This window comes from Tachysurus vachellii, chromosome 22 (assembly GCF_030014155.1).
Source record: "Tachysurus vachellii isolate PV-2020 chromosome 22, HZAU_Pvac_v1, whole genome shotgun sequence".
Classification (NCBI taxonomy): domain Eukaryota; kingdom Metazoa; phylum Chordata; class Actinopteri; order Siluriformes; family Bagridae; genus Tachysurus; species Tachysurus vachellii.
In genome coordinates, this window is record NC_083481.1 from 100,001 (window position 1) to 115,000 (window position 15,000).

General features: G+C 43.1%; 2 protein-coding genes across 6 annotated transcripts in view; one reads left to right on the forward strand and one right to left on the reverse strand.

Annotated features, from left to right (window-relative positions):
- elmo2 (engulfment and cell motility 2) overlaps window positions 1–13,707 on the reverse strand; it is a 17,798-nt gene extending 4,091 nt beyond the window's left edge. The window contains exons 1-17 of one of the 5 annotated variants that reach the window (XM_060858465.1): window positions 13,618–13,707; window positions 13,172–13,328; window positions 11,223–11,301; window positions 11,084–11,124; window positions 10,016–10,088; window positions 9,330–9,380; window positions 8,916–9,085; window positions 8,557–8,656; window positions 8,120–8,265; window positions 7,577–7,655; window positions 6,257–6,307; window positions 6,002–6,124; window positions 5,643–5,762; window positions 5,083–5,187; window positions 4,292–4,400; window positions 3,961–4,097; window positions 2,666–2,829 (exon numbers count right to left, since the gene is read on the reverse strand). In XM_060858465.1, coding sequence (XP_060714448.1) covers window positions 2,666–2,829; window positions 3,961–4,097; window positions 4,292–4,400; window positions 5,083–5,187; window positions 5,643–5,762; window positions 6,002–6,124; window positions 6,257–6,307; window positions 7,577–7,655; window positions 8,120–8,265; window positions 8,557–8,656; window positions 8,916–9,085; window positions 9,330–9,380; window positions 10,016–10,088; window positions 11,084–11,124; window positions 11,223–11,300 — 1,547 coding nt within the window. In that variant the 5' untranslated portion in view covers window position 11,301; window positions 13,172–13,328; window positions 13,618–13,707. Of the gene's footprint in view, window positions 1–2,665; window positions 2,830–3,960; window positions 4,098–4,291; window positions 4,401–5,082; window positions 5,188–5,642; window positions 5,763–6,001; window positions 6,125–6,256; window positions 6,308–6,794; window positions 6,894–7,576; window positions 7,656–8,113; window positions 8,266–8,556; window positions 8,657–8,915; window positions 9,086–9,329; window positions 9,381–10,015; window positions 10,089–11,083; window positions 11,125–11,222; window positions 11,302–12,609; window positions 12,670–13,171; window positions 13,329–13,617 lie in introns of those variants that run through there. The other 4 variants (XM_060858462.1, XM_060858464.1, XM_060858463.1 and 1 more) reach the window with 4 other exon arrangements.
- nckap1l (NCK associated protein 1 like) overlaps window positions 1–15,000 on the forward strand; it is a 131,663-nt gene that overhangs the window by 78,438 nt on the left and 38,225 nt on the right. The window lies entirely within an intron of this gene.

A 15,000-nucleotide genomic window follows, 5' to 3' on the forward strand; every position in this document is an offset into this window, starting at 1 on the left:
CGCCCAGCCACTTTGCGGAGGAAACTCATTTCGGCCGCCTGTATCCGGGATCTTGTCCTTTCGGTCATGACCCAAAGCTCATGACCATAGGTGAGGGTAGGAACGTAGATCGACTGGTAAATAGAGAGCTTCGCCTTGCGGCTCAGCTCTTTCTTTACCACAACAGACCGGTATATCGACCGCATCACTGCAGAAGATACACCGATCCGCCTGTCAATCTCCCGCTCCATCCTTCCCTCACTCGTGAACAAGACCCCAAGATACTTAAACTCCTCCACTTGAGGCAGGAGCTTTCCACCAACCTGAAGGGGGCAAGCCACCCTTTTCCGGCTGAGAACCATGGCCTCGGACTTGGAGGTGCTGATTCTCATCCCCGCCGCTTCACACTCGGCTGCAAACCGTCCCAGTGCACGCTGAAGGTCCTGATTTGAAGAAGCCAAAGGACAACATCATCTGCAAAAAGCAGAGACGAAATCCCGTGGTCCCCAAACTGGACTCCCTCCGGCCCCCGACTGCGCCTAGAAATCCTGTCCATATAAATAATGAACAGGACCGGTGACAAAGGGCAGCCCTGCCGGAGTCCAACATGCACCGGGAACAAGTCTGACTTACTGCCGGCAATGCGAACCAAACTCCTGCTCCGGTCATATAGGGACTGGACAGCCCTTAGCAGAGGGCCCCGGACCCCATACTCCCAGAGCACCCCCCACAGATCACCACGAGGGACACAGTCGAATGCCTTCTCCAGATCCACAAAGCACATGTGGACTGGTTGGGCAAACTCCCATGAACCCTCCAGCAACCTGGCGAGGGTATAGAGATGGTCCAGTGTTCCACGACCGGGACGAAACCCGCATTGTTCCTCCTGAATCCGAGGTTCGACTATCGGCCGAATTCTCCTCTCCAGTACCCTGGCATAGACTTTTCCAGGGAGGCTGAGGAGTGTGATCCCCCTGTAGTTGGAACACACCCTCCGGTCCCCCTTCTTAAACAGAGGGACCACCACCCCAGTCTGCCAGTCCAGAGGCACTGTCCCCAACTGCCACGCGATGTTGCAGAGGCGTGTCAACCAAGACAGCCCCACAACATCCAGAGGTGCCTTGCCACTGAGGAGCTTCTCAACCACCTCAGTGACCTCAGCTTGGGGGATCGACGAGTCCTCAACCGAGCCCTCTGCCTCTGCTTCCTCAGTGGAAGACATGTCGGTGGGGTTGAGGAGATCCTCGAAGTACTCCTTCCACCGTCCAAGAATGTCCCCAGTCGAAGTCAGCAGATTCCCACTCCCACTGTAAACAGTGTGAGCAGGGCACTGCTTCCCCCTCCTGAGGCGCCGGACGGTTTGCCAGAATTTCTTCGATGCCAACCGATAGTCCTTCTCCATGGCCTCACCGAACTCCTCCCAGACCCGAGTTTTTGCCTCTGCAACCACCCGGGCTGAAGCTCGCTTGGCCCTCCGGTACCTATCAGCTGCCTCCGGAGTCCCCCGAGCCAACCAGGCTCAATAGGACTCCTTCTTCAGCTTGACGGCATCCCTTACTTCCGGGGTCCACCACCGGGTTCGGGGATTGCCGCCGCGACAGGCACCGGAGACCTTACGGCCACAGCTCCGCGCGGCCGCGTCGACAATAGAGGTGGAGAACATGGTCCACTCGGACTCAATGTCTCCAACCTCCCTCGGGATCTGGTTGAAGCTCTGCCGGAGGTGGGAGTTGAAGATCTCTCTGACCGGAGACTCTGCCAAACGTTCCCAGCGGACCCTCACAGTACGTTTGGGTCTGCCAAGTCTGTCCAACTTCCTCCCCGGCCATCGGATCCAACTCACCACCAGGTGGTGATCAGTTGACAGCTCCGCCCCTCTCTTTACCCGAGTGTCCAAGACATACGGCCGGAGGTCAGATGAAACAACCACAAAGTCGATCATCGACTTCCGACCTAGGGTGTCCTGATGCCATGTGTACTGATGGACACCCTTATGCTTGAACATGGTGTTCGTTATGGACAAACTGTGACTAGCACAGAAGTCCAATAACAGAACACCACTCGGGTTCAGGTCGGGGGGGCCGTTCCTCCCAATCACGCCCCTCCAGGTGTCACTGTCGCTGCCCACGTGGGCGTTGAAGTCCCCCAGTAGAACGACTGAGTCCCCAGTCGGAGCACTTTCCAGCACCCCTCCCAGAGACGCCAAGAAGGTCGGGTACTCTACACTGCCATTTGGCCCGTAAGCACAAATAACAGTGAGAGACCTCTCCCCAACCCGAAGGCACAGGGAAACGACCCTCTCGTTCACCGGGGTAAACTCCAACACATGGCTGCTGAGCTGGGGGGCTACGAGCAAGCCCACACCAGCCCGCCGCCTCTCACCGTGGGCAACTCCAGAGTAGTAGAGAGCTGGTTATGAATAGCTTTGTGGTTATAGAGTTATAGAGGGGTGTGGTTATAGAGGGGTGTGGTTATAGAGGTGTGGTTATAGAGGGATGTGGTTATAGAGGTGTGGTTATAGAGGGATGTGGTTATAGAGGTGTGGTTATAGAGGGATGTGGTTCTAGAGGTATAGAGGGGTGTGGTTATAAAGGGGTGTGGTTATAGAGTGGTGTGGTTATAGAGTGGTGTGGATATAGGGGTGTGGTTATGTAGGGGTGTGTTATAGAGTATACAAGTGTCTCACATGATAGGAGCAGAGTGGAAGTCATCCTGGTTCACCCTCTCAGTGTGTCTCAGTCTCAGGATCTCTGAGTAGCTCAAACTGTACAGCTTTACCTTCAACTGATCCAGAGTCAGTGGCTTCATCGCTAACACACGTACAATCTGCTCACGGACCACCTGCATCACCTGCACACACACACAGACACACAAACACACACACATATACAGTATTGAAAAAGTATTCAGACCCCTGATCAATTCTCCCATATTATTAAATTATATTTAATATCAGAAATTTAATTCTGATGGATATTTTATTTAAAAAACTCAAAATTGTTTATTGAAATATAACATTGTGTTTCTTGTGTAAACATGGAACTATGGAAGCTGCAAGGTTTAACAAATGAAAGAAATTCCCATAACAAATTGAAGTAATTAAACATGCAATCACAATTTTTGGATAAAAACCCACTGTTAAAGGTTCACTGGTCAGACTGTTAATGTAAAGAAAAAATGAACACCAAAGAGCAAGTTAGAAATAAAAATGATAGATTAGGGAAAGGGTACAAAATAGTATTCACGTTTGTCTCTCTCATTCAGCACAGTTGAGTCAATAATCAGCAACTGGAAGGTCAACACACCAGTCAGTCAGTGCCAAGAAAAAGCCGTCACTCAAAACAAGGAGACTTGTGAGAGAAGCCACAGAGAGACCCACAGTCACTTTAAAGGAGTTCAGCGGCTACAAGTGGAGAAATGGTGCACCAGACAACCATCAAGAGCACTGCATAATTCTGGCCTGAATGGGAGGACGGCAAGGAAGAAGCCATTACTCACAGCAGCATGTGAGTGACTCAGCTGCCAAGAGGAATTCATCACTGTGTGCAAAGCTGGTAGATACAGTATGTATAAATAAGACTTAAAGCAGTTACTGCAACAAAAGGTGGTTCAAATAAATATTAATATGTGGGGGTTGAATACTTATGCAAACACGATGCTTACGTTTTTTATTTTTCCTAATAATATTTTTCAACAAAAACACAATGTCACCTTCCAATAATTGATTTTGAGTTTCAGTTTTTTCAAATAAAATATCCATCAGAATGAAATTTCAGCGTAACATTTATATATTAATAATCTGAGAGAATTGATCAGGGGTCTGAATACGTATGTAAGGCACTGTATCCTAAACTGTATTAAAGTATATTAAAGCTCTCTTGGTGGCAATGATGAAGACAAAAGTGTGTGGCCAGCTACAGAGAAACCACACACACACACACACACACACACACACACACACAAACACACACACACACAAACCTTGTTAAAGTCCTCAGTTGTGGCTCTCATCTCCTTCCAGGTTTTATTAAGTAGCTGGATGCAGACGCAGAAAAACTCCTCCCATGCTCGATCATGGGTAAAAAACATTGGGTGATAATCATTACACCCCTCGTTTGCTACACACACAGACACACACACACACACAGACCCAAACAAAGACACAAACATATGTACGCACACAATATTTACTTTTCCATTTATTTCCATTTATTTTTTCTTTGAATTTAAAAAAAATACATATAGTATATATATATATATATATATATATATATATATATATATATATATATATATAGTGTGTGTTACTTACGTAGTTCTCCAACCTGCAGTATTTCACACAACATTCTCGTCAGCTCAATCACACAACGACCAAATGGACACTCGTGTTTATCCTCACGACTGCTGTTCTCTAAAACAATCTGACACACACACACACACACACACACACACACACAGAAGTGAAAAACATTTACAAACACATTTCTGACATTACTGGAACAAGGCCAACTCTTTTGTTTGAGCTATGCACTAAAGAACAGTGGATGCTGAGACCTTCACCCTGAACTGTGGTTGAGCTTCTCTGTCATCAGCTGCTGCTGTTTTTCTTGGTCGATCTGTTCAGTGTTTGTTGCTCATCACTCCAGTGGTTTCAGGACATTACAGACTGGAGTATTGTCTATGCTCAGTGTTTGTGCAGTAGCTCTGAGGGATTTTCTCTCTTTTCTTCCCTTCGGAATGTTTTGTGTTTCTCTCATAGACAGCGCTCTGGTCTTTATGTTGGTTTGACTTTTTACCAGCAAGTTAACAGCTTTGTGTTTAAATAATGGGATAATGGTGTTAGTCTAACAGGACTCACCTGGGCAACACGAAACACCTCAATCAGTCACATGCTCCAATATTCTGACCATTATAAAGCATCTAGATTTAAATTTCAGGATGTTTTGTCCCAAGTGTACAACAAACACAAAATCTCGTTAATCCAAATACACAGACTGCTGAAAACACGTGTTTAATATTAAGGCACTGAGCCTCTGTGTCCTAAATCCAGTGTGAGTGTGATGTAATTAATCGTGTACAGCTGTGTGTGTGTTTGTGTGTTACCCGTGTGTAGGTATCAGGGTGAACTTTAGCGAGATAGAGCATGTTATCAAGGGCCAGTAGTCCTGGAGGAGTCTGAGTGAAATCCAGAGCAGGGTTTACACCATTCTGTAATACACACATAAACACCCGTTCTTTCTTTCGTTCTTTTTTCTGTGAGTGTGTGTGCGTGTGTGTCTGTTTGTCTGTGTGAGTATGTGTGTTTGCGTGTGTATGCATGTATGTGTGGGTATATGGGTGTGTGTGTTTATGTGTGTATGCGTGTATTTGTGTGTTTGTGTATGTGTGCGTGTGTGTATGTGTGTATTAGTGTACTGTATGTGTGTATGCGTGTTTGTGTGTATGTGTATGTCTGTAAGTGTGTGTTTGTATGTGTATGTTTGTGTGTATATGTGTGTATGTGTTTGTGTGTGTATGTCTGTGTGTGTGTGTGTGTATATGTGTATGTTTGTGTGTGTTTGTGTGTGTATGTGTGTGTTTGTGTGTATGTGTGTGTTTGTGTGTATATGTGTGTGTATATGTGTGTATGTGTGTGTATATGTGTGTGTATGTGTGTGTCTCACAGTAAAGCCAAGCAGTTTGTAGTCTTTAGTGTAAAGAGCTTTTCTCTTCTCAGTTCCCGTTGGGTCGTTCTCACCATCAAACGCCAACCTGCGCAACTCAAACAGGGCATCTCTCTGAGCCTGAACACACACACACACACACACACACACACACACACACAATATTTCACAGCGACAGCTTTAGTTAGAACACACAGTACATATATACTGTAGTGTTGATTAATAGTAGAAGAGCAAAGTAATGAAATGGCTGAATCAGTTCTGAGTCTAGTCATAAAATTTACATGGAGTAAATATGGTGTGTGTGTGTGTGTGTGTGTGTGTGTGTGTGTTCTAACTAAAGCTGTACATAATGTCACCTGATCATTCGGGTCCATTTTGGTCATCATTCTCTCCTCCAAAAGGTTAAAGGTCAAAACCTGCAGCACATAAAGCTGGTGTGCCATTTCTGCTTTAATCGGTCGATTCCCTCGAATTACATGCTGCCAAAAAATAGCAAAAAAAATCCAAATGTGTAAAAATCATGTTTAAATCTGGACCAGAACCAAGATGTCACTCTCACTCACACAGCACCTGAGCAACGTTTGTTACTAGGAGTTAATAAATAAACTTACATTGAGGATGATGGAGCGCAAATGCTTCTGTACCAATGTGCTGGCCATTTCCTACGACACACACACACACACATGCACACATTGTAATATTAAGCCACTAAGCCTCTGAATCCTAAATCCAGTGTGAAACACAGTAAAACACTTACATTAGAGCGCAGTGTAACTGCAGTGTGTGTGTGTGTGTGTGTGTGTGTGTGTGTGTGTGTGTGCACACCTGTGAGTCAGTAATTGCTCAGCAAAGGATAAAGTGGTGTGTAATTATACAGTGTACGGTGTGTATAGTGACAGTTTGTTGAATTGGTTTTTGTTTGTTTTGTATTGTTTGTTGATTTCTGTACTTTTTAATAAACAAACAAATACACAAGCAAACACACTAAAAGTAAATCCTCCAAAAACACAATTCATCTAAACACAAGAATAATAATCACAGAAATATACTGTGATGAAATGCACTGTGGAAAAGAGAGAGTGATGATGATGTTGATGATGTTGATGAGGATGAGGAGGAGGAGAAGGAGGAAGAAAGAGGAGTACTCACAAAGAGACATGAAGCTCAGGAGTGTACGTCATACTCATGATGGAAGAATGAAGAAGATAGACATGAAGAGATAGATGGAGAATCACAAGGTGAAGGACGAGTAAATGCAATATGAAACAGGGATGAAGAGCAAAAATAATGACATGCTCACTGTGTGTGTTTGTGTATATGTGTGTGTGTAAGTATGTGTGTGTATATATGTATGTGCGTGTATGTATGTATTTATGTACGTGTGTGTGTGTGAGTTATGTGTGGGCATGTGTGTACGTGTGTGTGTGTGTGGGTATGTGTGTGTATGTGTGTGTGTATGTGTGGGTACTGTATGTGTGTGTGTGTATGTATGTGTATGTGTATGTGTACGTGTGGGTATGTGTGTGTATATGTGTGTGTGTGTGTGTATGTGTGTGTATGTGTGTGTACATGTGTGTATGTGTGTGGGTATGTGTGTGTATGTGTGTGTATGTGTGTGTATGTGTGTGTATGTGTGTGTACGTGTGGGTATGTGTGTGTATGTGTGTGTATGTGTTTGTATGTGTGTGTATGTGTGTACGTGTGTGTATGTGTGTGTAGGTGTGGGTATGTGTGTGTACGTGTGTGTATGTGTGTGTGTATGTGTGTGTACATGTGTGTATGTGTGTGGGTATGTGTGTGTATGTGTGTGTATGTGTGTGTATGTGTTTGTATGTGTGTGTATGTGTGTACGTGTGTGTATGTGTGTGTAGGTGTGGGTATGTGTGTGTACGTGTGTGTATGTGTGTGGGTATGTGTGTGTGTGAGTATACCTGGCGTCTATCCTCAGGTGCTTTGAGGAACAGAGCGTTGATCAGGGCGATGGCATATGTCTGGATCTCCTGATTGGACCTGAGATCAGACAGTTAAAGGTATCTCGCTCTTCAGCTGCTCTCATCATCTAATAATCACCACGGTTCTGTCCCAAACACCACAGCTCCTCACTACACACTACAACATGTCATTTTACACACACAGTATTCCACATCCAGTTACACAGCTGCTGCTGTAGATGTTCTGATGTACACAAATCTGCATGTAGCTCACATCTCTGAGGCTGCCAGATTTGTCTGGAGATTTTTCTCACTGTATAACTTCGTTCCTCCAGATAAGTTACTTCTGAATACTGACATGTTTAAGTTCAGTATTAACTCTGTAGTCAAGACTCCAGTAGGAATACTGCTGTTAGACACTGTGATGTTTGGGACACAGCCATGTGTGTAGTGAGTGTAGTGTAGTGTGTGTGTGTGCGTGTGTGTTAGAGGTGTATCTGTGCATGTCTGCGTGTGTGTGTGTGTGTAAGTGCTCACACTTGCAGGTGTGTGATGAGCTGTGTGATGGGGATCTCCTGAGCGATGCGGTGGTAAAGTGTGCAACTGTTCAGCACCATGCTCTCCAACACAGCCAGAGAACGCTGCAGGATCGACACGTCCACCAGAGGCTGGGTCACATGACCTGCGATCTGAACACAACACGTCCATGAACTCCAGTTGCTACACACATCCCAGTCTAGATTACTACTATTTAGTTACTATGTAACAGAGAGACAGACAGAGAGAGAAATACAGAACAAAAAAGACAAAGATCAATAACAATACCATAGCAATGGTTGCTAGGAAACAGCAGAGACTCAGAAGTGGAACATGAGACATCTTTATACTTCATTTATCAACTTCCCCTCACTGTAACCCCACCCACATCGACCCCATGCCTGTGTACATAGGTGTGTGTGCGTGTGTGTGTGTTTACATGCCTGTTTAATAAAGGACAGCGATATCATATCCCAGGAAACAATGCCGTGATCCATCAGCTCCAGAAATGCAGTGAGTGTGAAGGCTAGCATCTCACCAAAACTATAATGGACAAAGAAAGGCACACAGGCACACACACACACACACAATAACATACACAGCATACAATAACAGTGTAAATCATTATACTGCACATTTGAACACAGCCAATGATGCAGTGTGTACCTGTGAGCCGTGACTGAGGATTTGAGTAAAAGTGGGCGGATATTGCAGTGATCGGCAGTATGGTACATGGTGGGATGTTAGCATGGTGTGTTATCATGGTGTGTTAGCAAGGTGTGTTAGTGTGTGTATAACTCACTGTGTGCCGCTCTCCACCAGTCGAGCCAGTGTGTTAATTCCCTCAATGTTAATGAACTCAGTGGCGAAGGTGGGGTCGGCTGAGAGCTTGGCCAGTTCCTTCAGGGCCTCCAGACGTGCGTCGATGCTTAGAGACTGAATCCTGTCAAGTAGCTGACGAGCCGCTCGGGTCTGTAACCAACACCAACACACAAATAAATGGTCACAACTAACACTTATCACAATTCTGTTCTCCAATTGTGTAATTATTCAGGTGTGTTAGTATTATCAGCATCAAACATCACAGCTCATATCCTAATGTTCTGATATTCCTCATAGCAGCAGGTTTAATATCAAACTGACATAAGAAAGAAAAGAAATAATTAATATAAGATCATTTTATATTATATTAAGTTTCGAGAAACAATGTGTTTACCGGAGAGATGGCTAATCTCAGGATGGTGCCGTTCTTAATGTCTCCACGGCTCTGAAATACACAAATACATTCAATGTTAATCATTCGGATTACACACATCTTTTGTGTGTGTATGTGTGTATGTGTGTGTGTATGTATGTATGTGTGTGAGATGTGTGTGTGTATATATGTGTGTGTGATGTGTGTGTATATGTGTGTGTGGTTGTTTGTGTGTGTGTATGTGTGTGTATGTATGTGTGTGTCTGTGTGTGTGTGGTTGTTTGTGTGTGTGTGTGTGTGTGAGGTGTGTGTGTGTGTAGGTATGTGTGTGTCTGTGTGTGGTTGTTTGTGTGTGTGTGTTTGTATGCGTGTGTATGTATGTATGTATGTATGCGTGTGTGTGTGATGTGTGTTTATGTATGTGTGTGGTGTATGTATGTGTGTGTATGTATGTATGCGTGTGTGTGTGTGTGATATGCGTGTGTGTGTGTGATGTGTATGTGTGTGTATGTATGTATGTATGTATGTATGTATGTATGTATGTATGTATGTATGCGTGTGTGTGATGTGTGTATGTGCGTGTGTGGTGTGTGTATGTGTGTGGTGTGTGTGTATGTATGTGTGTGTATGTATGTATGCGTGTGTGTGATATGCGTGTGTGCATGTGTGATGTGTATGTGTGTGTGCTGTGTATGTGTGTGTTTTACCTGTTCGGTGATATAAAGCTGAGCTCCATCAGCATAGCGTAAAGCAAACTGCTCTGAACCAGATAGAGACCATCTGATAACACAAATCAATCACTCCATCAAAAACATTATAGAATTTTGACATCATCAGGGCTCTAAGCACCGGATTTATGTATCTGTCTTTCACATAGTCAAAGTAAATGGCCAGGGTTACTTCTCCAACACACGTGTACACAGGAGGAAAAAAGAAGCTTACTAAGCTAAAACATTAGACTGTAGGGGGCGCTATAATGGCGAAAGATTCTCAATTAATCTCTTTTTTACATCTGTCTACAAATACAGAAGATCCACCGATTATTTGCCTATAGTGATATCCCCCCTTTGGGGTTTATTCCTGTTCTGTTACAGGATCAATAGTTAACATATTTATTTATTAAAGAACAGCACATCCACTGTAATCCACCGTAACCAACTGTAATACACTGTAATCCACCGTAACCAACTGTAATACACTGTAATCCACCGTAACCAACTGTAATACACTGTAATCCACTGTAACCAACTGTAATACACTGTAATCCAGCGTAATCAACGGTAATCCACTGTAATCAACTATGAGAGAATTCTACACAATTTTAGGCCCTGATTTCCCAAATTTCTGTATGTTCAATTAAATTACATTTATAAAGCTTGAAGCAGAACAGAATTATAGAAATCTAGAATAACATTTATAAGGTTTAAAATGAAAATACTTTTTATCTCCAACATTTATCCCTAATGAGCATGTCAGCTCTCAGCTCTAGAACTCAGCAGAACATTGTTACTCAGCTTAGCAGAACATTGTTACTGAGAAACACACAGAAGTGCAAACTCCTCTGTCCTGAAGATGTGGAGAACTTCAAGTTCCAGCTTCAAATCTGACTGGTACACACACCTCACACTGGAGACTCCTTCACCACATTACACACACACACACACACACACACACACACATCCCCTTTCTTAAAGACCAATGCCACCTTCTGTGTTGTAATGTAGACTGATATTCTAGTGATTAATTAATAAATGTATTCTGTCGTAGTCACTCACCCATCACACACTTCTCTTATAATGGAGGAGAGCGGCTTTTTCTACAAAACACACAAACACACAGACACAATTTGCAAAATTACAAAATAAATCATGAAAAGAAATGAGCAGATGATTAAAGAGTTCGAGGTTCTCTCACCTGGTCGATCTCGATGAGCTGTGCGTTAGCTCCTGGCCACTCAATGGCCACTTTCACAATGTCTGATGGTGGCGGCATCCTACACACACACACACACACACACACGCATATACACACACACACACACACACACACACACACGCATACACACACACACACACATACACACGCATACACACACACACACACACACACACACACACACACACACACACACGCATATACACACACACACACACACACACACACGCATACACACACACACACACACACACACACGCATACACACACACACACACACACACACACGCATACACACACACGCATACACACACACACACACACACACACATACACACGCATACACACACGCACACAAAACAAAATAATCATTACACCTTATTTAATTGACCAGTGTGAGGTTTCGTGTAATAACAGAGGTTTACATACAGATTACTTTACAGATTAGACAGCAAACGTGTAGTAGTTCGGCTCCTCAACTGTTTCCTGTTGTTGCATCATAGCTGATTTACCTCTGTGTTTGTGTGTGTGTGTGTGTTTGAATACAATGTGCTGATGTAAGACATAGACAAACAGAATTATTGTATATGTGAAGTCTTAAATAACATTAAATATTCAGCATGTTTGCTCGGAGGTGTTTCTCATGCTGTTAATCAGATTTTTGCTAAAAAGTAAATAAACCAGAGAAACTTTCAGTAAATTCATAAATCTTCTTTGCACCAGAATCTCCAGCAGAAGCTCAAATGTCTGACACCGGATTTATTTCTCCACAAATCCTACAGTTAGTCATTAACCTCTAGTTTATTTCATTAACACTGAGACTCAGATAATAAAGTTTTAAACTGTTCTTTTCTTTTCTCAGAACTTCAGGACATCTTTACTAAATATTTCACAGTTTATTATTTAAATCTGTATAATCAGAGCCTCTTAAACTTTATCACCTTCTAACATAACAGACACTAAAGGTACTAAATTCTATTCAATTCTATTTCACTTCTAACCTGTTATAAACATCTCGTTTATCACACCAGTGCCTGAAAAGTGCCTTTGTTTCTGGGCATGAACTTCTTACACACACACACACACACACTTCTCTCACACACACACTTCTCTCACACACACACTTCACACACACACTTCACACACACACACACACTTCTCTCACACACACTTCTCCCTCACACACACACACACACTTCTCCCTCACACACACACTTCTCAAACACACAAACTCACACACTTCTCTCACACACTTCTCACACACACACATACACACACTTCTTCTCAAACACACAAACACACGCACACATACACACACACACAACACACACACACACACACACTTCTCCAGGTGAATCATACATACTTATGGTACTAAAGCCAGACTTCAGGGTTCCTCAGAACAGGTTCAGTCACTGTGTGTGTGATATCAGGAATCTCAAAACCTCAAACCTGTTAAAACTACAGGGTGTGAGGAGGAAAAAATGAGCCAGGTCACATCCATCACTGACTGAGGTCACTTCCTGTCAGTTTCATATTACTCTTACTTTAGTGTTCATGAGAAAGAACAAAAATGATCAAATAATTATTTTATATATAAACACTGCAAAAGGGAGCAGATGAAGATCTGACCTGCTTATTGAACAGTATTTAAATACAAATATCAAATATGTTTGTGTGTGTATGTGTGTGTGTGTGTTCCCCGTGACTCACGCATTAGAGACTAATGCAGTCTGTGCAGGATTTTATAGTGCTGTGTGTATGTGATGTGTGTGTGTGTTTGTGATGTGCATGTGGTGTGTGTTTGTGTGTTTGTGATGTGGTGTGTGTTTGTGATGTGTGTGTGTGTGTGTGTGTGTGTGTGTTTGAGAGAGAGAAATGTGTGTGTGTGTGTGTGTGTGTGTGTGTGTGTGTCTTTAGACACAAACCTGATGCTGTGCGTGTAGAAGGAATGATGTAGGGATGAACGAATGGGAAAAGGGACAGATACAGAACAGAAAGGAAGGGTGTCGTGATGGAGAAGTGCAGCGATATTAAAGGAGCTTCAAACGCAGCACCTGCTGTCCTTCACACGTCCACACATCACTGAAAATCATCAAATAATCATTAAATCAGGGTTTAATGTAACGACGTTTCTCTGCAGCTGTGACTGACACATCACACACACACACACACAGACCTCACACACATCTCACACACATATACACATCTCACACACAAACACACACATCACATCACACACACATCACACACACGCACATCACACACACACATCACATCACACACACACACGCAGAGAATTGTAATTGGTGTGTAACAGTAAACGACACAGATGATGTGGTATAATAAGGCGTTATGAAGGTGATATGAATACCTGTGTGAGTGAATCACCGCGCCGTGAGACTCATCTGATTCTCCTCCATACTCAACACATCCTCCTGCAGAACTGAGGGTTGCCACATCCTCACCCGTTAATCCACCACACAACCAATCCCTGAGCGGCGCAGTGAAGCAGGACACACTACAGTACTGAGTGCTGCATGACGGGGTTTTACTGTATGTTGCAAGGTAAAGGAAGGTTTTATGAAAACACAGGAAAAAGAATTAAATATAAGAGAATGAAATACAGTAGAATAAAGTCCCATCAGCTGTGTTTAACACTTTGTCATCACACTATCTGGGGTCACACCACTGTGTCTGACCATTCATATGACTCACTTTTATACTGAATGCATTAGTAAAGCCCCAGAGGATAGTGAAGGACTGTTTATGTGGCTTGTGTGGTTTTATCTAACATCCTGGTCCTGGAGAAACACTGTTCAGTCTACTGTCAGCTATATTCAATTTACTTCACTTCAAGTTTATTTGTATGGCACTTTTTATAATTGACATTGTCTCAGAGCAGCTTTACAGAACATAAACATAGAACAAAAGGTCATTATAAAGAATAATATAAAGATTAATATAATACAGAATTCCAGATTAATATTAGATATATTTAAATGTGTTTGTATTTATCCCCAATGAACAAGTCTGAGGTGACTCAGATGAATGTGGGGAGGAAAAACTCCCTTAGATGGTAAAGGAAGGAACCTTGAGAGGAACCAGACTCAAAGGGGAACCTCATCCTCATCTGGGTGACACTGGGGGTGTGATTATAAATATACAGTCTGATAAATGTTGTAGTGATGAGGAGGTTGTTGTCCTCAAAGACCACATGGAGTTTACATCTCCTCTTTAGTATCGCAGAGTCTAACTGGAGCTGGTAGATCTGTAGATGTCTCAGGATCCTCACAGAGTCGCCCTCATCTCAGTGAAGGTCCAAAATCTTCATCACACGGAAGACAGTCAGAGCTGGTACACACACACACACACACACACACACACACATATATATATATATATATGGTATATATGGCTAAAATGAAAATTAAAAAGTTCTTGACATTTAAAGTGTAAAATGTGCAATGTAAAGTAAACTGAGGTGTGCAAGTAGTCCAAATGAGGTTGTGGGTGTTATGTGTCAAGTCAAGATTCATTTCAGGCTCTGGGTGTTCTCTCAGTTATGGGTCTGAATAGAGCGCTTCACCGACCACTACATGAGAGTTCATGTGTAACGTATGTAACAGTGCAACAGGTCACTACACAAAACTACACAACACTACACAACATAGCACTGACCAGTGTGCATGCTGTATATGTGCTGTATGTGTTAAGTTCAGTTGTTTGTTGAGGGGTCTGGTGACTTGTACTGTGT